At 49.5% G+C, this 20,914-nt stretch overlaps 1 protein-coding gene across 1 annotated transcript; it reads right to left on the bottom strand.

The window, feature by feature from the left end:
* Positions 1 to 6,052: 6,052 nt before the first annotated feature.
* Positions 6,053 to 15,770, bottom strand: PCK2 (phosphoenolpyruvate carboxykinase 2, mitochondrial). Its single transcript, XM_025443197.3, has 10 exons — positions 15,612 to 15,770; positions 13,432 to 13,677; positions 12,784 to 12,968; positions 12,494 to 12,697; positions 11,939 to 12,126; positions 11,450 to 11,612; positions 10,963 to 11,181; positions 8,089 to 8,226; positions 7,734 to 7,829; positions 6,053 to 7,492 (listed from the first exon to the last, which is right to left on the bottom strand). Exons 1-10 carry the CDS (start codon positions 15,638 to 15,640, stop codon positions 7,038 to 7,040), a joined length of 1,923 nt encoding a protein of 640 aa, XP_025298982.1. The 5' UTR covers positions 15,641 to 15,770; the 3' UTR covers positions 6,053 to 7,037.
* Between the last annotated feature and the right edge of the window lie 5,144 nt (positions 15,771 to 20,914).

The following is a 20,914-nucleotide window of genomic DNA, read 5'->3' as shown; positions in this document are numbered from 1 at the left end:
CTCATGAGAGAGAGGCAAAGAGGCAGAGACACAGGCAGAGGGAGAAGCAGGCTCCATGCAGGGAGCCCGATGTGGGACTCGATCAGAGACCCCAAGATCACGCCCTGAGCCCAGGGCAGACGCTTAACCCCAGAGCCACCAGGTGTCCCAAATTCTTAATTTTTTTTTTTTATTTTTAAAAAATTTACTTATGATAGTCACAGAGAGAGAGAGAGAGAGAGGCAGAGACACAGGCAGAGGGAGAAGCAGGCTCCATGCAGGGAGCCCGGCGTGCGCCCTGGGCCAAAGGCAGGCAGGCGCTAAACCGCTGCGCCACCCAGGGATCCCACCAAATTCTTAATTTTTGAACAAGCACTCCGCATTTTCATCTTGCTCTGGGCTCTACGGGTTATGTATGTAGTCGGTTCTGCCCGTTACCCACCTCTCATTGTCAGGTAACTTACTATTAGTTTCCCTGTGACATTTACTGAGGCCTTAGGATTCTGTGGTTTCTGGGTTATCCGGACTGGAAAATCTGAAATCATTAAAACACACACACCTCACAAAAACTTGTATGCCATGGGAAATTGTGCAAGTTTCACTGGTAGGTTTTTTGTTTTTGTTTTTTTAAAGGTGGTGGTCAGTTCCTCTGGTGACATGTTGTGATGGACGCAAAAATAATATGGTTTCAATTCCCCATTCAAGAGGTCTAGGGGTATCTGGGTGGCTCAGTGGTTGTTGGCTCAGAGAATGATCGTGAGGTCTTGGGATCGAATCCTGCATCAGGCTCACCATAGGGAGCCTGCTCCTTTTTTTTTTTTAATAAATTAATTTTTTATTGGTGTTCAATTTACCAACATACAGAATAACACCCAGTGCTCATCCCGTCAAGTGTCCCCCTCAGTGCCCGTCACCCATTCACCCCCACCCCCCGCCCTCCTCCCCTTCCACCACCCCTAGTTCGTTTCCCAGAGTTAGGAGTCTTTATGTTCTGTCTCCCTTTCTGATATTTCCCACACATTTCTTCAGGGAGCCTGCTTCTCCCTCTGCCTATGTCTCTGCCTCTCTCTCTGTATCTCTCATGAATAAATAAATAAAATCTAAAAAAAAATCTAAAATATTCAGATTCATTATATCATTAAACAAATAATAAAACGGGGAAGGCCTTGCATGAATTAATGACAAAGGTGTAGCATGAACAAAGCATCAGGATTAATGTTTTGAGCACTTTTGAATTCCACAAAAAAGAAACAAAAACTTGTTACACTCATCTTCTAAATAATGCATTTCTTGATTACCTCTTCCCTAGCCTCCGCCTCTCCTTACAAACTCAGTTTAAAACTGAAATAGAAATTCAGACCTTTGAAATATAGAATTTGTATATTATTGAATAAAACATTAAAAGTCATATTTTTAAAAATCTGAAATTTTATGACCAAAATGAGTTTTAACATGAAGATAATGCTAAAGAATATAGGATTTTATCTCGGATCCATACAGATTGATTTCTGTATGTAAAAGATTTTTAAGCTTTTGAACTTGTCACCTGGGGATGCCTGTGTGGCTCAGCGGTTGGGTGTCTGCCTTTGACTCAGGGCGTGATCCCGGAGTTCCAGGATTGAGTCCCACATCGGGCTCCCTGCGTGGAGCCTGCTTCTCTCTCTCTCTGTGATTCTCATAAATGGATAAATAAAATCTTAAAAACAAACAAACAAACAAAAAACTTGTCACCTGTGACTTATATACTTTTTAAATATATGAGCATTTATATCTTAGAATATACTACATGTCCATTGAAAGAAAATAGCATTTCTTTTAAGATAATTATAATTTTAAAAATAATTATAATTAAGTCATTCTAAGAAACTCTATTGGCCTTCTCTGTCATGATTTTGAAATTTAGCACTTTGCTTGGTGACTTTTTTTTTTTTTTTTTTGCTTGGTGACATTTTGTAAAGTGCTTTTCATTTGGGGCAGCTTCTGCTTTCCCCAGCTACACCTGAAGCCACTTAAAGCCACAGAGGGCTTTTCTACCCTTAGGTATTTTAGGACCTGTTCTAGTGATTGCTAAGTTGATTTTCTCTCTGACCTTCCTTTGGCTGTTTCTTGCTCATTAGCATCCCCACTAGAGGGCGGGCTAGGCTCGAGAGGAAAGAAGGAGAGCAGATTTTTTTTTTTCCCTTTCCAAGCTAACCCCGTCCTCTCTCCCTTACCCCACCTTCCAGCTTGGCAATTATACAAAGCTCCTGGGACACTTGTCTAGCTCTGGACTACAAAAGGGAAAGTTTTGATGACATGTGTTTATACATTATCTTCTTGTAGCATGCTGTGTAGAAGGAAAGGGGGAAGTATGCTAATTTACCCAGGACTTAAAATCTATTGAGTATAAAGCAATTGAGTAATTATGGGCTTTCTAATACTCTCATGTTCTGTGTCCTTGAGAACCAGAATTTTTTGTGTGGCAGAGGGGAGGTACAGGTGTGGTACAGAAGTTAAAAACCCTTTAGCCAGGGAATTTGAGTAGGATATAAGTATGAACTCTTGCGGTGATTTACTGTCTCTATCCTTTGAAAAGGTCTGAAAACAATGACCAGTCCCGTAGCCATGTACACTCCTACCACTTTGATCTTAAAATACCATTTCCCATGGAAAGCAACCAGAACTTGAAGAAGTGGCTGATTCCACGACTGGGGCGGGAAATGTATAAGATGAATGTGGAACAACTCATCTTACCAGTTAGCAAGAAGACAGCAACCACTATCAGAGTGATGGCAGAAGGACTCAGAAGCTAAGTTCTCATGGCCAAAGTTGGGACAATTTGAGCATTAAAATGATAATTTAATAAACGTTAAGTATGTTTAAATCTATGAGGTTCAGGAGTGGTGAGTAGCTAAGTTGGTTAAATGTCTGCCTTTGGCTCAGGTCATGATCTCAGGGTCCTGGGATCATAAGCCAGGTCAGGGGAGCCTACTTCTCCCCCTTCTACTCTCCTACTCCCCGCCTGCTTATGCTGTGTGTGTGTGTGTATGTGTGTGTGTGTGTAAAGCTAATTGTTCGCCCTTTTGCAGGTTGATAGGAAACCAAATCATTATATTGAAGTTAGTAAATATGGGAAAAGAATCAGTTATCTTGCTGTTTTTTATAAACTGTACCTCAGGGTAATGAACTAGATGAAGGGATGTCATTTTTTTTTAAGATTTTATTTATTCATTTGAGAGAGAGGGAATTTATGAGCAGTGTGGAGGGGCAGAGGGAGGGGGAGAAGCAGACTCTTTCCCTGAGTGGGGAGCCTGATCCCCCTCCCCAACCTGGAGATCATGACCTGAGCAGAAGGCAGACACATAACCAACTGAGCCACCCAAGTGCCCCTGAAGGGATGTCTTTTTGTAAAAGTATTCCATCTATTATGACAGAGTTTGAATATAGCTGTTTTGAAATCCCTAGTAAATTAATGAATCTAGACATTGAGTTTCCGAGTCTGGATGCTTCAATGGTTAAATTGAGGGAAAAGAAAGGAATGGAGGGGGAGCGTGGAGATTGAAAGGCATGCCTTCAAAGGCATATGAAATTCTTAAAAATAGGCAAAGCTGAAGTATAATGTCTAGGGATCCACATTTGGGTGATAAAGCCACAAAAATAAAATTAAAGGACGTGATTATCATGCACCATAAGTATCCATTTATGCCAAGGAGGGGCTGTGATGAAGGTGAAGGGGGCTGTGATGTCGGGGGAGGGGTGGGGGGCTTTGGGTGTCTGCAAAGTTCTGTTTCTTTCTCTGGCTGATGGTTTATTTATTTATTTATTTATTTATTTATATTTTATTCATTCATGAGAGACACACACACACACAGAGGCAGAGACACAGGCAGAGGGAGAAGCAAGTTCCATGCAGGGAGCCTGATGTGGGACTCGATCCTGGGTCTCCAGGATCACACCCTGGGCTAAAGGCGGTGCTAAACCGCTAAGCCACTCGGGTTGCCCTGGGTGATGGTTTAAAGGGTGTTCACTTTTTTTTTTTTTTAAAGATTTTATTTATTTATTCATGACAGTCACAGAGAGAGAGAGAGAGAGAGGCAGAGACATAGGCAGAGGGAGAAGCAGGCTCCATGCAGGGAGCCCGACGTGGGATTCGATCCCGGGTCTCCAGGATTGCGCCCTGGGCCAAAGGCAGGCGCCAAACCGCTGCGCCACCCAGGGATCCCTGTTCACTTTTTCTTAAGTTTATGAAGCTATACCTTTGTTTTTCATGGTTTTTTGTACGTGTGTGTGTGTGAGATTATTTAAGTAATTTCTTTTTTTTTAAAGATTTTATTTATTTATTCATGAGAGACACAGAGAGAAAGGCAGAGATATAGGCAGATATATTGCGGCACTCAATCCCAGGACTCCTGGATCACGACCTGAGTGGAAGGCAGATGCTCAACCACTGAGCCACCCAGGTGCCCTACCTGTGTTTTATTTTAAAAAGATTAGGGATGCCAGGCTGGCTCAATTCAGAAGAGTGTGCAACTTTTGATCTCATGGTTGTGAGTTGGAGCCCCACATTGGGTATAGAAATTACTTAAATGGGCAGCCTGGGTGGCTCAGTGGTTTGGTGCTGCCTTCAGACCAGGGTGTGATCCTGGAGACCCGGGATCAAGTCCTGAGTTGGACTCCCTGCATGGAGCCTGCTTCTCCCTCTGCCTGTATCTCTGCCTCTCTTTCTCTCTCTGTGTCTCTCATGAAATAAATAAAATCTTAAAAAAAAAGAAATTACTTAAAATGAAAAGGTTACTTAAAATGTGTTAACTATGTTTTATCATGTATCTGCAGCTGCAAGGCACGCAGCCCAAGTTTATTCTAATCATCAAAACCACTTTTAAGACTAGTACCTTCATATCACTTAGCATGTGGATACCAGGAGGGGCCTGGAGCCCCACTTCCCTGCCTCTTTCATAGAGGGACTTATTTCCAAACCTATTTTCTTTCTCGCCTAAATATTATTTACATTGCTTATTTTCCTCGTAAACTGAGGAGTCAGCAATATGTGATAGAGGCTTATAGGGTCTACTCCAATCAGTACAGAGTGGAAAAGTGAGAGCAGCTAGCATATAGCCGATGATTACTCTGTGCCAGGCATAGTTCTGAGTGCCTGGCTCCACTGACCCTTTGAATCCTCCTAACAACACTGTGAGGTGCAGGCACATCTCCATTTTACAGATGAAGAAACTCAAAGCACCGCTGCCCAGACTCTACTGTGTGCCTAACATCTATGTTATGCTGCCTCTGATCCTATTCTCAGTTACCATATGCTGCTCATGAAGCTGAGGATTTGGCTGTATATTTTTAAGTATAATAGACCCCATTACTAACCATGTTTTAGCACGTGATCCACTCTGACCTTAGATTCTTTTCTTTTCTTTTTTTTTTTTTTAATTTTTATTTATTTATGATGGTCACACAGAGAGAGAGAGAAAGAGGCAGAGACACAGGCAGAGGGAGAAGCAGGCTCCATGCACCGGGAGCCCGACGTGGGATTCGATTCCGGGTCTCCAGGATCGCGCCCTGGGCCAAAGGCAGGCGCTAAACCGCTGCGCCACCCAGGGATCCCCTTAGATTCTTTTCTGCTTACACATACATGGTAGCTATTGATTGGCTGTCCTCTATGAAACACTTAGTGTTTCCTCCTCCAGTGTTTTCTTTGGAGGCAATTCCCAGTAACTCCATTATATTTGTTGAAGTTTATTCTCATTTTCTGGGTACAGATTTCCATCTTCCCAAACTTATACCGTCACTCAACCTGATTCAGATCAGAGGTGAAGTTATCCCTTAGCCGGTGCCCCTGATTTATGGAGGATCATCGCTTTCTTTGTGGTTTCCCTCTAAAGCTGATTTCTGAGGATTTAGGCCAAGGCCTTGCCACTTCAACTATGGTGCCCAGATCAGCAGCATCAGCATCAATTAGGAGATTGTAAGAGGAACGGAATCTTCTGGCCACTTCAGACTTGCTGAATGAGCATTTTATCCCTAGGTGATTCATATGTACTTTTAAGTTTGAGAAGCATGGGATGGGGGACATCTAAAGTCCTTCTAGTTTTTTGTTTTAGATATTATTTATTTATTCATGAGAGACAGAGAGAGAGAGGCAGAGTCACAGGCAGAGGGAGAAACAAGCTCCATGCAGGGAGCCTGATGTGGGACTTTATCCTGGGTCTCCAGGATCACACCCTGGGCTGAAGGCGGCACTAAACCGCTGAGCCACCCAGGCTGCCCAAGTCCTTCTAGTTCTACAAGTCTGCTGCTGCTATGAGAGATGTCTATGCAGTTACTCTTTACCCTGGCTCTACTGTTCACTGTGTGGGCTTGGACAATTACTTGACCTCCTTGGGCCTTTGTTTCTTCCTCTGTAATGTGGTACTTGCTTCAAAGTGTTGTTTTGTAACATGCTCGGAACAGTACCCGGCACATAGAAGGTACTATAGAAGTGTTAGCTGTCTTAATATTGAATACGTTTTCATGTATGCTTTGGGAGTCCCAATTTCAGGTCAGGCACGAGGAAGAACAGGTTTAACAACTGACAATGGAACTGCGGGAATGGGGTTATAGAGGCTTCTGCATCTCACAGAAGGAGATCAAGAACTTTAGGCCTAGAAGCTAGACTGAGCAGCTCACAGAAGCCCCATCTTTTTAAGACCTCGGAACATAGAGTTGATGTGCCTTCTCCCAGAAATTCCTACATCTAAGGCCCAATGGCAGAGCTGCCTGTGAGGTCCTGGAAACCACGAGGCTGTGCCAGGCCAGGCTGCCTGCCTGGAGGGCTGCAAGACGACTGTGAAATTGATGTTAGAAGCCCGTGAAGACAGGCAGGAATGAAAACAGCAAGAAAGTTGTGGAAAATAAATGAGCATCTTATTGGACAGAGTGCCAGAGGAAGTCTGTGGCCTGGTTTCATGGCACCCAGATGTCAGTTATATCAAATTACTCATATTTTCTGCAAGCCTGGTGGCTCTCCTATCCCTAGATGAGGGGTAGGAAGGGATGGGGGATGCTGTGCTTTCTTGTTAGCCTGGAGCCTCAGGTCACATCCTGCGCACACGTCCCTCCAGGGCCTCCAGTTCAGCCAACACCTCTTTAGGTAGATCCTGATTGACCTGCTCTGTCAGGTAGCTCCGAATGTCACGAACCTCCTGTTCCCAGAAGTCCTTGGGGAGTGAGAACAGCTGGGTGGTGTCTACAGCTCCCAGCCCACTGAGATCCAAGGCGCCTTCCTTGGGTACCAGCCCGATGGGCGTCTCTTGGGCACTGTCCTCTCCCTCTAGTCGCCGGCAGATCCAGTCTAGCACCCGAGCATTCTCTCCGAAGCCTGGCCACAGGAAGCGGCCTGCCTCGTCCCGCCGGAACCAGTTGACGTGGAAGATGCGGGGAAGCCGGGCCCCCTTGCGCTCTTCCATGCTCAGCCAGTGTTCCAGGTAGCGCCCAAAGTTGTAGCCAAAAAAGGGGCGCATGGCAAATGGGTCGTGCATGATGATCTTCCCTGGGGAGGGGAGCAGGGCAGGTAAGGAATCTGTCTTGTTATCGGAGAAGGCAAGGACACCCTGCATCTGGCTGGAGGGAGTCGCGAAACTTTGGTGGCTCTGGAATCTCCTCAGAGCAGGGTGGACAGAAGGGATCCGGAAAAGAGACACGTGGGGAGGGCAGGCAGGAGGAAGGTCTGGCTCAGGAAGGGTGAGAAGCAGCAATGTGGGTACTCAGAAGAGGGGTATGAGGGCACCCACCTTTGTGTTCTGCCGCTGCAGTGGACTCCGAGCGCATGGCACTGCCCACAAACACCCCGTGGCGCCAGTTGAAGGCCTCATATACTAGGGGTACTCCTAGAACCCAGGGGAACAGGGTCACAGGTGGCTTTTTTCTTTGGACCCTCACTCCATCCCTACTGCTGATCTTGACTCCTGGCCTGGCTCTCCTAGGATCTTTGCCATCCCATTTTTGAATCCCATGCCTCCCCCTAATTTTGCATTCTCCAGGGGACAGCTCTACAGCCAGAAAGCTACGGCTGGCAATCCAGGAAGTACAAGAGAGAGGCGGGCCCTAAAATGGAGCCAGAAGGCATGGAGCCCACACGATGCTTACCTTGGGGTCTGCGGCCTCCAAAGATGATGGCATCGATGGGGACACCTTCAGGGGCTTCCCAGGCCGGGTCCATAATGGGGCACTGGCGAGCCGGGGCACAAAAGCGAGAGTTGGGATGTGCACAGGGCTCTTTGTCTCCTGGCAGGGGAAATACAACCACTATCACTTCCAAGGACTTATCCACCCCCAACACACATTTACTTTTGCATGCACTCTTGCACAATTTCCATTTGTGTTATCAATTCCCTGCAAGCCGTTGTTGTGGGAAGGAGGAGGGAGAAGGGAGTCAGGACATGTCCCCCAAAAGATCAGGTTATTTACCTATAATGATGCTGCCAGCTGAGCTATGTGAGAAAAAGTGGGTGAGGAATTGGGGTTTAGCAAGACACTACTGTTTATGCCAAGCTATAGCTACTTGGCATTGACCAGTGCTCAAAGGAATGGGCTTAGCTAGTGGCAGAAGGTTAGAGCGGAAAATTTATCCCAGAAACAATTTATTTATGGGATTATTATTTAAACAAACACTCAAATCTGAAGCAAAAACTGAGACTGTCAGATCAGCATTTCAGACCACTGGCTTTCCATCAGCAACTAGGGGAAGATGGGATCTTCTGAGATATCAAAATGTAAATTCATTTTGAAGCTAGCAGAATTCTGGTGATTTCCCTGGGTCTGCTCAGACCCAGATGGAGCGATAGGGCTTGGAGAACTCAGAGATAACCTGAGGAACAGAGGTCATCTGGCCCCTTCAGGTGCCCTGGAGAGGGGATGGACCAAGTCAGTGGCATATGTACAAAGCAGCACCATGGGGACCCTGAGTGGACACGGTGTCTTCTCTGCTGGAGGTTGCTGGTCAGCCCTGGGGGGACCAAGGGAGTTCTAGAGCCAGTCCCCTACTCCCACCATGTCCCCTTCCCAACTCCCAGCTCCTGCCTCCACTTGCATGTAAGAGCCTCTTGTACTTCCATCAACCCCCAATTCAGGTCCCTGGCACAGGGTTATTCCGGGAGTTACAGCTGGACACAACACGCCCTACTTATACCCCTGAATCTAGAGATGATGAAAGGGTTGGGGAATTAGCCTGCAGGGAAGTAGGAAAGTTTCTTGGGTTTCTCTGTTGGGTGGGGAGGCCTGGGAGGGCTTAATGATGGTGGTGGATAAAGTGAGGGGTGATTAGATAAGGAGGGAGCATGCTCAGCCAGCCCAGCAAATGTGAATGTAGGCTTCAGCGACCACAAGCATGTCGTCCCCAGCAGGCACTTGTTTGCTCCCTTCCCTAGCTCTCAGGGCTCTCTGGCTGCAGAAGGTCCAGAGGGCAGGGGTGGGGGAGGGGCAGGGCTGCGAGGCTCCAGGGGCAATGACAGGGTTGAGAGACTAGCTTTTAGAGAAGAGGCTAAAGAGGGACGCCTGCCTGGGTGGCTCAGCCCAGGCTCCGTGGTTGAATGTGTCTGTCTTCGACTCAGGGCATGATCTGGGTCTGGGGATCCAGTCCCACATGGGGCTCCCTGTGAGTAGCCTGCTTCTCCCTCTGCCTGTGTCTTCTCTTCCTTTCCCTCTGTGTCTTTCATGAATAAATAAATAAAATCTTTTTTTTTTTTTTTTTTTTTTTTTTTAAAGAAGCGGCAAAAGAACTGGTCTGATTTCATCCAGAAGATGGACAAACAGAAGACTGGGTTAATGGGTTGTGCGTGTTAGAGGGATGAGGAAGGGCAAGGGTAACAACACAGACCTTTATTTATTATTATTACTATTATTTTAAAGATTTATTTATTATTTTAGAGGGGGGTAGGGGCAGAGGAAGAGAGAGAGAGAATTTTTTTAAAAAGATTTTATTTATTTATTCATGAGAGACACACAGAGAGAGGCAGAGACACAGGCAGAGGGAGAAGCAGGCTCCATGCAGGGAGCGACGTGGGACTTGATCCCAGGACTCCAGGATCATGCCCTGAGCCAAAGGCAGATGCCCAACCACTGAGCCACCCAGGCGTAGAGAAAGAGAGAGAGAGAGAAGAGAGAAGAGAGAGGGAGAATGAGAGAATCTTAAGCAGACTCCCTGCTGAGTGCAGAGTGGTCAGGAGGCTCAATATCATGACCCTGAGATCATGACCTGAGCCAAAATCAAGAGTCGACCACTTATCTGGTGAGTCACCCAGGCTCCCCAACACTTACCTTTAGACAATGGTTGTTATACAGAGGATGGTGGGAACCAAATGGCAGGGGGAGGGTCAGGTTTCCTCCTTCCTAATGGGTCAAACTTTATGGACTGTACTTTGAGCCCAATTCCTTGTGTAAAAATACTTTTTTAAAAAGATTTTTAATTTATTTATTCATGAGAGACATACATAGAGAGGCAGAGACACAGGCAGGGAGAGAAGCAGGCTCCATGCAGGGAACCTGACGTGGGACTCTAGTCCGGGTCTCCAGGATCATGCCCTCGGCGGAAGGTGGCACTAAACTGCTAAGCCACCCCGGCTGCCCGGTAAAAAATTTCAAAGCAGTCTTTGCCTTTCCTTTTTTTAAAAAAACATTCCGGCTTATTTTTATTGATAATTTGCTATGTATTTGGCACTGTGCTAAACCCTTTGCATGCATATTAGCTTTAGGAGATAGGTACTTTGGTAACTACCTCTATTTAACTGATGGGGTCACTGACGCTCAGGAGGGTAAGCAACTTAGCCAGATCCCAAAGCCAGTACTTAATGGAGTTGGGATTTGACCTGAGATCTAGTTTGGGGTTGGAAACTGGGAATATTCATAACTTCCTGTGCCTCCCAGAGGTCCTGGAGGATGGCTGCTGGTTGTGGAGAGAAGGCTTTTATATCATCAAGGTACTGAGCCGGGGGGAGGCTGTCACAACTCTCCCACTCCACTTACCAGGTTTCCAGGGTTTTCCCAGCCAGGAGATCACGGTGACACCAGGTGGAAGGGGCTGGTCAATGCCCTCCCAGTATACTCCACCATCGCTGGTCTCAGCCACATTGGTGAAGAGAGTGTTACTCTGGATTGTGGCCATGGCATTGGGATTGGTGGTGGCAGAGGTACCAGGGGCCACCCCGAAGAAGCCATTCTCAGGGTTGATGGCCCGGAGTCGACCTGTTAGGAGGAGAAGTGAAAGAAAAGAAGGACCAACCAGGAAGGGTTGAGAGGTGCAGCCATGGAAGGTTCTGTTCTGCTCCTGCTTGCCCTGAGCTGGCCCCCAGATCTGATGGGGAGATTCTGTCTCTAGGTGGCTAGACTGCTGCCAGGAGGTATGGAGCAGGTCTGCCAGAAGCAGTGGAAGGGAGACTCTTTTTTTTTTGAAGGGAGACTCTTACACTCTGGTAAGAGCCAGAACTGCGACTATGATCCAAGGGCCTCTCACCATCACTGTCAAACCTCATCCAGGCAATGTCATCCCCCACACACTCCACTTTCCAGCCCGGCAGTGCTGGCCGCATCATGGCCAGGTTAGTCTTGCCACAGGCACTGGGGAAGGCTGCCGCCACGTAGCGCTTCTTCCCCATCGGGTTCGTGATACCCAGGATCTGTGTGTTGGGGAGAGAGGGAACGAAGAGGTGGTCACCAAAGGTCAGTTATGGTCTGCACAGAAAGGACAGCTGGGGGTTATTAACAGGGAGGACAAATGTTTATTTGCTAAACAGGTGCCAACACCTCACCATGGGGCTGGGGTGGTGGCAAGTCAGAGCCCCCTCAGTGTTCAGCAGCCTGGGACCAAAGCTTCAGTCATTTGGGCAGAATCCCTGCCTACCAGCCTGGCACCTGGCAGTGGGGAGGTGAGGCTAATGCTGCCAGCCAGGCCCCACCCCTGCCCTGTTCCCTGCAGCTGCCCAGATCCTCACCAGGCCCTCACCAGCATGTGCTCTGCCAGCCAGCCCTCATCCCGGGCCAGCCGAGAGGCGATGCGAAGGGCAAAGCACTTCTTGCCCAGCAAGGAGTTGCCACCATAGCCGCTGCCGAAGGAGACGATCTCTCGCTGGTCAGGCACATGGCCAATCAGGGTTTTCTCTGGATTGCATGGCCACTGGCTCCCCTGCTCCCCTGGGGGACAATGGGGTCATAGAGCTGGCTGCTGGCGAGGGCATCAGGGACTGAGGTGTTAGGGGCTGGAGGGATCGGGGTTGGCAGGAGAGACACTTAGGAGCAGTGGTGGTGCCAATGAGGGCTAAGGCCCTCCACCTCATAATATCCATCAGTTCCCATGTCCCTGTTTTGGGACGTGGACAATTGACTTTTCTCAATCTTGTGCAAAGTGCTCTGGCAGTACGGCATCATCTCCAGCCCAGACCGCTGCCCTAGATTTTGGGAATTAGGTATTTCACGAATTAGGATGGGTACAATCTGGAGTTCCCTCCGAGTGCAAGCAGGTCTATGTAAGTGCAAACACTATGTAAGTGCAAACACTTACCTTGCCCAGTCAGGGGCTGGCCCACCGAGTGCAGACACTTGACAAAGTTGCCATCTCCTAGGGCCCGAAGCACGGGCATCCCCAGCCGGGTCATAATGCGCATGCTTGCCACCACATAGGCTGAGTCAGTGAGCTGCACCCCAATGCGGGACAGTGGGGAGCCCACGGGACCCATGCTGAATGGAAGCACGTACATGGTTCGGCCTGTGGAAGAAAATGCCACCTGGATGAGGGGTTCTAACCTGTTCGTACCTTCAGTGCCCCTGGTTCTGTGTCCCTGCCCAGGTTACCCTGCATGCAGCCCGGGAATCTCTCGTCCACAGCTTGCTGGAACTCAGCTGGGGACATCCAGTTGCCTAGTTGCCCACGAGCCCCATCGGCGGGGAGGGGCACTGTGTCCCGTTGAGAAGGAGTTACAATCACCGTCTTGCTCTCTACTCGTGCCACATCCTTGGGGTCTGTGCGGGCCAGCCAGCTGGGGGAGAAGGGTTATCAGGAAGATGTGGCCAGCCGAACTCCCTCATCCCCAGATCCAATCTTTCAGGTCCCACTTGGACTCTAGGTCTTCTGTGGGCCTGATTTCTTTCCATCCATTTGCACCTCAGTTGCTTCCTCCAGATTTTATCCCATCTAAGGGGGTAGTTCCCTCCGCCCAGCCTTCTAAAGGTCCTTAGTGAAAACTCTCTGAACTTGGGGGAGAGAGAGAGAAAAAAAAAAGGCACAGGTTTTTACTTGTGTCAGCTGCTCTGTTTAATGTAAAAATACAGACCAATCCCACTAATTCCTGATTCTGTTTCTCCCAGAGGTCCCATTCTTGCTCATTTCATTGGGATGGTCTCGTTAACTTTGATTTTGTCTTGGTAAATCAAAAGTGGCCTCGGTGCAAGCAGCTGCCCCTGCCCCCACCTCATGGGTGGGTCATGGGGCTGAGGGCTTACCAGTTGTCGTACTTGGGGAGCTTTCGGATAAGTCCCTGCTTTTCCAGCAGGGTCAGTGTGGCAGTGTTCTCACTCTCAGAGCCATCACAGATGTGGATGCCCTCTGGTTGGCACAGGTGGGCACTGCGTTCCACAAAGTCTCGAACCCCAGCAGGCAGCTGGCCCAGATCTCCACTGAGTACCCGCAGGGTCTGGATGCTGCGCCAGGATGACCAGCCCCAGGGGCTCAGCCCAGGCCAGCTAAGCCTGCAAGACAAGAAGCAGAGAGGTGGTGAGCAGGGTGTTCTCATGGAAGATGGGCGAGTCAAGGGGATAGGAAGCCTGATGGGTGCTAGGGAGTGTGCAAAAGCGTGTATATCATGGGCTTTGTGAGTCTCAGCGAGGGAGTCTCCTGTTCAGCAAGGGACAGGTATTGCCCAATGAGAAAAAGGGCACATGCCTGGCGGTATGGAGCATGTGTGTAGGCATGCTGAGGTTATTGCTGGCTTAGCCCACGCCCACGTTTAACTGTGTCTGGTTGGATGTCGGAAATGAGGAGGTGCCCCATGGCCCAGTGTTGATAAGCTGTGCCTAGGTGAGTTTCATGTGTCTCGTATTTGAAGGTCTCATCCCTGTTCTTCCCATTCTCAAGTACAATTTTTATAAGTTAAAAAAGCAGCCATTTTTACTTTTTTTCTTCTGGCGTGTATGCTATAAGACTGTGAAAGCCTCAGCAAAGGACCCAGTCTTTGAGTTGGATAGTCCCAGGTTTCTAGATTAGGCTCTCTTGCACAGAGAGTGAATAGCTGGATATTGAGGTTTCAGGCATCAGAGCTAGGGCTCCCCACCTGCTCATCTGGCCAACAAGGGTTGCATAAGATGTTGCCTTTGGGTAGGTGGGTTGAAAGCTGACTGTTGGGGAATGTCACTGGCTAGGGTTCAAGCCCATTCCCAGGAGGGCGGGGTCCCTGTTGTTTGTCTCTTCACAGGGAGAGGGAGAAGCAGGGTCTGCTCTGATTGGCCTGGACCCAGGGTGGAGTAACCCAGAGAGCAAAGGCCACAAGAGGGAAGTTGCCCTCCTCCTATGCCAGGGCCTTGCCCACCAGAAACTGCTCCACACACTGGACTGCATGCCCCTGTCCTTCCCCTCAGAGGGGAAGCCTAGAGAGCTTCGGGTGTTAGTGGTAGGAGGGAACATCAGACTGCAGAAAGCTCAAACTCAGAGGCTGTCAGCCTAGGGGAGGGAGAACAGTCACTCAGACCATGGATGTGGGAGCCAGAGCCTGCTTGGAGGGGGACCCGGGCTGGCTTCCAATGGAGAAAGCAGGATGGAAACCCAGTATGGCCACAGGGGCAGAGGATGAGGACTCTTGGAACCTGGAGAGTTATTCCTGACCATTAATTTCAAAGGCACCCAGTCCTGGGGAGAGCTTCTCCCCACAGGGGGCCTGGCTCAGGAAGGCTCTGGTGATGTTCCCCCACTCCTCTCCAGTCCCCTAAGTGGGACCTTCTCCTTTTCCTCTGCTCCGAAGACCACCTACAAGGGCTGGCAAAGTGGAACCAGCTGTTGGAGAGATATGGGGTCAGTTCAGACTTTGGGACAGATTCTGGGGAGAAGGGAGGCTACCCAGGAAAGATGGGAAGCTGTGAAAAGGTAGAGGGCCAAGGGGCTCCCGTCCTGGACAGGGGTTGAAGCCAGCCATATACGAATTGAAGGCAGCCTGTTTCCCTCCTGCCCTGGCCCCAGGTCCCTTGGCTGCACCCGGCTTCCCTCCAGTTCGCGGGAGGCTGGGAAATGGAGGTTTACCTTCTACCTTCTTTGGGGAGCTCTGAGCTCAACCCCCCAGGGGTCCATGCACCCCTGAGCCCAGGGCCCTCCCGCTTCTGATCGCAACTGAGGCACAAGAGTTACCTCTGCACAGGAAAGGAAGAGTCGAGGAGACAGGGCTTAGCGGGGGGAAGCGAGCAGGGGGAGGAAGTTCTAAGAGCGGCAGACGGAGACCGCGCGGTCAGAGACCAGCAGAGCAGGGAGGGGGAGGAGGGGACGGAAGCGGGGGCGACCCGGAGCGGCCGAGGCCACCCCGGTCCCCCGCGGGCCGCCGGGCGCTGGGAAGCACGCGTCCCCCGCGGAGGAGGCGGCGGCGGGCGGGCAGCAGAGCGCGGCGGGAGGTGCGGGTCGGCCCCGGCTGGGGCTCACTCACCGCAGGCCGGGGCGGTACACAGCGGCCATGGCACCTGGGCGGGGGCTGCGGGGTGGCCACGCGAGCCGCGAGGACCCGGGGAGGTAAGGAAGGCGGGGCGGGAGCGGGCGCCGCGAGCGGGAGCGACGGCCCGGCGGGAGGCGCTTAAGAGGGAGGCGGGCGGGAGGCTGCGGGGGCGGAACCCAGCCCGGCGGGCGCGACCCTCGCTCCGCGGGTCCCGGGCCCCAGGCCCGCCAGGCGCCGCCCCACGCCCGCATCCGAGCCCAAACCCGTCCCTCCCATTGGACGGCGGGCCCCGTGCCGGCCCCGCCTCCGCTCCGCCCCGCCCCGCCCCGCCCCGCCTCGTCCCCTGCACATGATGTAACTTTGAGGACTCTTGCTCCCGAGCTGGGGCTGGGAGCCACTGGGGTGGCACACAAGCCAGGAACGAGGCGAGGCGTGAGGCCAGGGCAGGGGCCCAAGGAGGCTGGAAGTCCAGAAGCTGGGGGGTGGACATTGCCTTTTCCCTTTTCCTGGGGACTGGGCACTCTGAGACCCAGGCTTTTTTTTTTTTTTTTTTTCCCAGGGCCCCAGGGCTAAGGTTCCATAACCCCATATCCCTGCTGCTTCTCCTCATGAGGTCTCTCTTCTGCCTTCGCATGAAGTGGTGGTGCCTCTCCCCCCAGAGTCTTTCCTTTGGGCCTCTGCCCTGGCTGTTCTTGCCACACTCTCCCGGAGAACAAATCTGTCCCACCCAACCACCACCATCAAGTCCTTAGGTAATTTCTCAAGTCAGGTCTCCAACTTGAGAGCACTGAGTATCACCCCAAACGCCATAGTATGTCAAACTCAAACATGTCTATGGTAGGCACCTGCCCAGCATTGATTCCCCCTTTCTGGTAGTAGCACCCTGATGTTCCTTTGGGGAACCACCTCTTCAGTCTCTGTGATCATATGGGTCTCCTATGGGTAGGCTCTCAGTTTGGCCAATTTGTATGTCCCTCACTTTGGCCACAGCGATTGGGAATGTTCAGGGATGGGCATGAGTTCCCTCTTGGGAGCTTTTGCTGTAAACTTTCAAAATGGGCTCTCTTTCTGCTGGGTTTGCTGAGCTGGTAGGATATAAACCTAGGTAGGATAGGATATAAACCTAGGTAGGATATAAACCAGGTAGGATAAACCTGCTGGGTGTCAGCTTGGCACTGCCCTAGATGGAAGGCAGCCTGGAGGAAGTAGAGCAGAGGGATGGAGAGCTGCAGTTCCCTGATTTCAGTTATATGAGTCAACAAATTTCTTCTCTCGCTTAAGCTAACTTTCAGTGGATTTCTGCCATTTGCAACAGAAACAATCCTGATTCTCAGGCTTCTCAGAGTTTTGTGCTAGAATAAGTGGGACAAGGAGGGCTGGCCTCCAGCCTTAGGCTTGCTGTTGGCTCTCTATCTCTTCCACCCAGTCTGCATCCTGGACTCAACCTCATGTGTATATATTTGGGATTCTTTCCTCCAGTTCCTATATCCAAACTCTGTCCACACCTACTCCACTTCAAACAGCTGCCTTCTTGTCCACCTTTTGGGCTTAAAGCTGTGCATGCCAGTGGCAGCATGGATCTGCCGAAGGCCATCACCTCTTCCATAATCCTGCACCTGCTCTCATGCTTCCCCATCTCAGTGAATGGTACCAGCATCTAGGCAGTTGCTCCAGAGGAACCTGAATCAGTCTAGGCTATTTCTTCTCTTCCAGAGCCAATCAGACACCAGAACCTTTGGATCTGTACTTCCTAATTAGCTCTCAAATCTATGTCTATCCCCATGGCCACTGGCTTAGTTCAGGGCTTACCTCTCACCTGGCTTCAGGTGATATTTTCCAAGCCACCTCTTGGATGCCCACCTCTCCAAATGCCACCTGACTCCCTTCCACTAAGCTACCCTCCAAACTCCGCATGTAACTTCACTTTGATGAGTTAAGAGAAAGAGGGATAATGTTTATTGTGTGGCCACTAGATCAGATTCTGTGCCAACAGCTTTACACGCATCATTTCATTCAGTTTCACAACCTTAGAAGAAGTTGTCATCTACTCAATGTCACATAGCTGGTCATCAGAGAGAAATGGAATCTGAATCCAAGCCTTTCTGACTCTTCTTACCAGGTTACTTTTTTCCCTTCCAATCCTATAGTGTCCCCTTGATTTATCATTTTAAAAAAAGTGAGATCATATCACTTTCAGGCTTAAAATCCCTTCGAGGCTTCCTACAACGTGGCAACTGATACCCTTTGTAATCTGGCTCCTATTTATCTAGCATTATCACTGCCACCTCCCTACTTGCCACCTCTCCCACATACCCAGCTGCAGTTTCCAGAGCACTTCTGTGAACCCCTTCAGCTGTTCAGATTTAAATTAAACATTCCCTCCTAGGTGAAGTCAGTTTGACTTTTAGAATTAACATCTATGTCATTTGTGTTGGTTTTATACTGTATACATACCTCTGTTTTTGAAATTCTCACACTTTACTATAGTTGCTTTTGTATCTCTATAATCCTTACTCAAGTGTTAGTTCCTTGAAGGAAGGACCCACATTTTAGTCTTGTTTTTATCCTAGTTCCTAGTAGAATGGCCTGTAATAGGCAGCTAATAAATGCTATTTGAATAAAAGAGTAGACAAGTCTCATGTTCCTGAAGCTCCATTATATCCTTCCTTCCTTAACTTTAGGGGCTCCTATGAAGGTTTCCTTATAGTGTTGATTCTCTTTATTTGCTACACTTTTTTTTTTTTAAGATTTTATTTATTCATGAGAGACAGAGACATAGGCAGAGGGACAAGGAGGCTCCCTGTGGCAGCCCGATGTGGGACTCAATCCCAGGACACTGGGATCGGGACCTGAACCAAAGACAGAGGCTCAACCACTGAGCCACCCAGGTGCCCCTATTTGCTACACTTTTTTATGGTTCCCTGGCCCACCACCCAGCCTGGTCAACCAGTAGGCCCAGTGTTCCAGCCACACCACCACCAGGGGGCAGGGTGTGACCAGCTTTCCCCTGGTCTGCATTTTCTCTTCCCCAAGGCTCTCTGGGTCTGGCCCTTGGATGCTGTGGTGTGCCACCTAGATTCCTTCTTTAGGATCCAGGTATTCATTGTCCCAGCCTTGGAGCATTGGCTGCTAATGGCTCACAGCTAAATACATCCTGTGGCCGAAGGGAGCAGTCTCACCAAATGTAACACCCCTTTCCTGGGGCAGCGTGTATCCAAGGACTGGTTGATGCAGAAGAGGACTGGTCCTCCCCAGAAGACTTCCTTTCTCTTTTATTTACTTAAAAAAATATTTATTTATTAATGAGAGGCACAGAGAAAGAGGCAGAGGCATAGGCAGAGGGAGAAGCAGGCCTACACCTCCTGCCCCACTCAAAGGCCTGGTCCCCTTTCCTCAGTTTGGTCCATCCAAGCTCCAGAGCTCCTGTGGGATCAGCTAAAGCCTCTGTGCAATTGCAGTGCATTTCTGCTTTTCCTGCTATCCAGTCCTGTTTTTCTCTCTGCTTTTAAAAGTCACCCCCCCCCCACCCTGCCCCGCAGGAAACCACCTGTACACAAGCTTCCATCTCAGAGCTTGTTTCCAGCTTAAGATATCCTCCAAACTCAACTTGGATACTGCATTAGCCCCCTAATCTGGTTCTGATTCCGTTTTTCCCTCCTCTACACTAAATCCAAAATGAGCTTTTCAAACACAATCTGATCATGTCACAGTCCTGCCAGAAATTCTTTAGTAGCTTCTTTCTGCTCTTAGAGCTCAGGGGCACCTGGTGGCTCAGTGGTTGAGCATCTACCTTTGGCTCAGGTCATGATCCTGGATTCCTGGGTTCAAGTCCTGTATTGGGCTCCCCACAGGGAGCCTGCTTCTCCCTCTGCCTGTGTCTCTGCCTCTCTCTCTGTGTGTCTCTCAGGAATAAAAAAAAAAAAAAAAAAAAGCCCAAATCCTAAACTTGGACTGCAAAGCTCTGCTGGAGTGAGTGGGAGGCGAAGGGAGGGAGAATCTGAAGCAGACTCCACACTGAACTGACACAAAGGGGCTTGAACCCATGAAAGCAAGATCATGACCTGAGCTGAAACCAAGGGTCGGTTGCTTAGCTGTCTGAGCCAGCCAGGTACTCCCTTGCGTTTAAATATTTAAAGTGTAGAACTTATGCTAAGAAACTGTTAAATAGGATCCCTGGGTGGCTCAGCAGTTTGGTGCCTGCCTTTGGCCCAGGGCGTGATCCTGGAGACCCGGGATCGAGTCCCACTTTGGGCTCCCTGCATGGAGCCTGCTTCTCCTCTGTCTGTGTCTCTGCCTCTCTCTCTCTGTGTCTCTCATGAATAAATAAAATCTTAAAAAAAAAAAGAGAAACTGGTAAATATGTTCTATTCTTCTACCTTGATAGATATATGCATAATGGTCTGGAATTTAGTTCAAATTTGAATTCAGATTTGGACTTTATTCAGAGCCCTAAGAATTCTACAATAGAATGTGGTGGTGTGGGGAGAAGATGTGTTTGGCCCCTGGCCTTTGGGCCTGCTTCTTTTCTCAATCCTGACACCATCTTGTACTGTGAGGGGCCTCATGTGCACACATGTAGACCTCTCTGTCTACATGTCCTAATTCTGTCTGTGACCTCCTGCAAATAGTCACTGTCAGCCAGCCTTTGGTTCTGGAGATGTGTATACCAGTAATGTGGTCCACTTCTACAAGGGTCAACCCAGGAGAGAGGTCCATGTGGGCCCTAGAGGTAGGTAGGGAATTCCTGGGTATTTGGGCCATAGAGGTGGGCAGGGGAGGCCTGAATTCCTCACCCCAAGGGGTGGGACACAGCCAGAATGGAACCTTCCAAAAGCACAGAGCCCAGGGTAGAGACCACTTTTGTCTGGGCCTAAGGGCAATAAATTGATGTCTTCCTGTCTCATCAGGCTATACGCTCCACGAAGGCAGGGCAGGTGTGAGTCTGATTTACCGAGGTGTCCCTAACGCTGAGCACAATGCCTGGTGCTTGGGGATCCCTGGGTGGCTCAGTGGTTTGGCGCCTGCCTTTGGCCCAGGGCGCGATCCTGGAGTCCCGGGATCGAGTCCCACGTCAGGCTCCCTGCGTGCAGCCTGCTTTTCGCTCTTCCTGTGTTTCTGCCTCTCTCTCCCTCTCTGTGTCTATCATGAATAAATAAATATAAATCTTTAAAAAAACAAAACAAAACAAAACAATGCCTGGTGCTTAGTAAACACTTGTCAAATGAACATACCAGGTAGACCAGGAAGAGGTTTGAAGACCTGAATCCATTACTGAAAATCTAGATACCAAAAGCCAG

This window comes from Canis lupus, chromosome 8 (genome assembly GCF_003254725.2).
Source record: "Canis lupus dingo isolate Sandy chromosome 8, ASM325472v2, whole genome shotgun sequence".
In the NCBI taxonomy this organism is placed as follows: domain Eukaryota; kingdom Metazoa; phylum Chordata; class Mammalia; order Carnivora; family Canidae; genus Canis; species Canis lupus.
This window is presented reverse-complemented; position numbering and strand designations above follow the sequence as displayed.

Coding starts and splice junctions, on each gene's coding strand:
- PCK2 (XM_025443197.3), bottom strand. CDS start 15,640: ATGGCCGCTGTGTACCGCCCCGGCCTGCG. Junction 7,830..8,088: donor TGGAGGCCGCAGACCCCAAG/GTAAGCATCGTG, acceptor CCTGGGTTCTAG/GAGTACCCCTAGTATATGAG. Junction 7,493..7,733: donor TGCAGCGGCAGAACACAAAG/GTGGGTGCCCTC, acceptor TCCCCTCCCCAG/GGAAGATCATCATGCACGAC.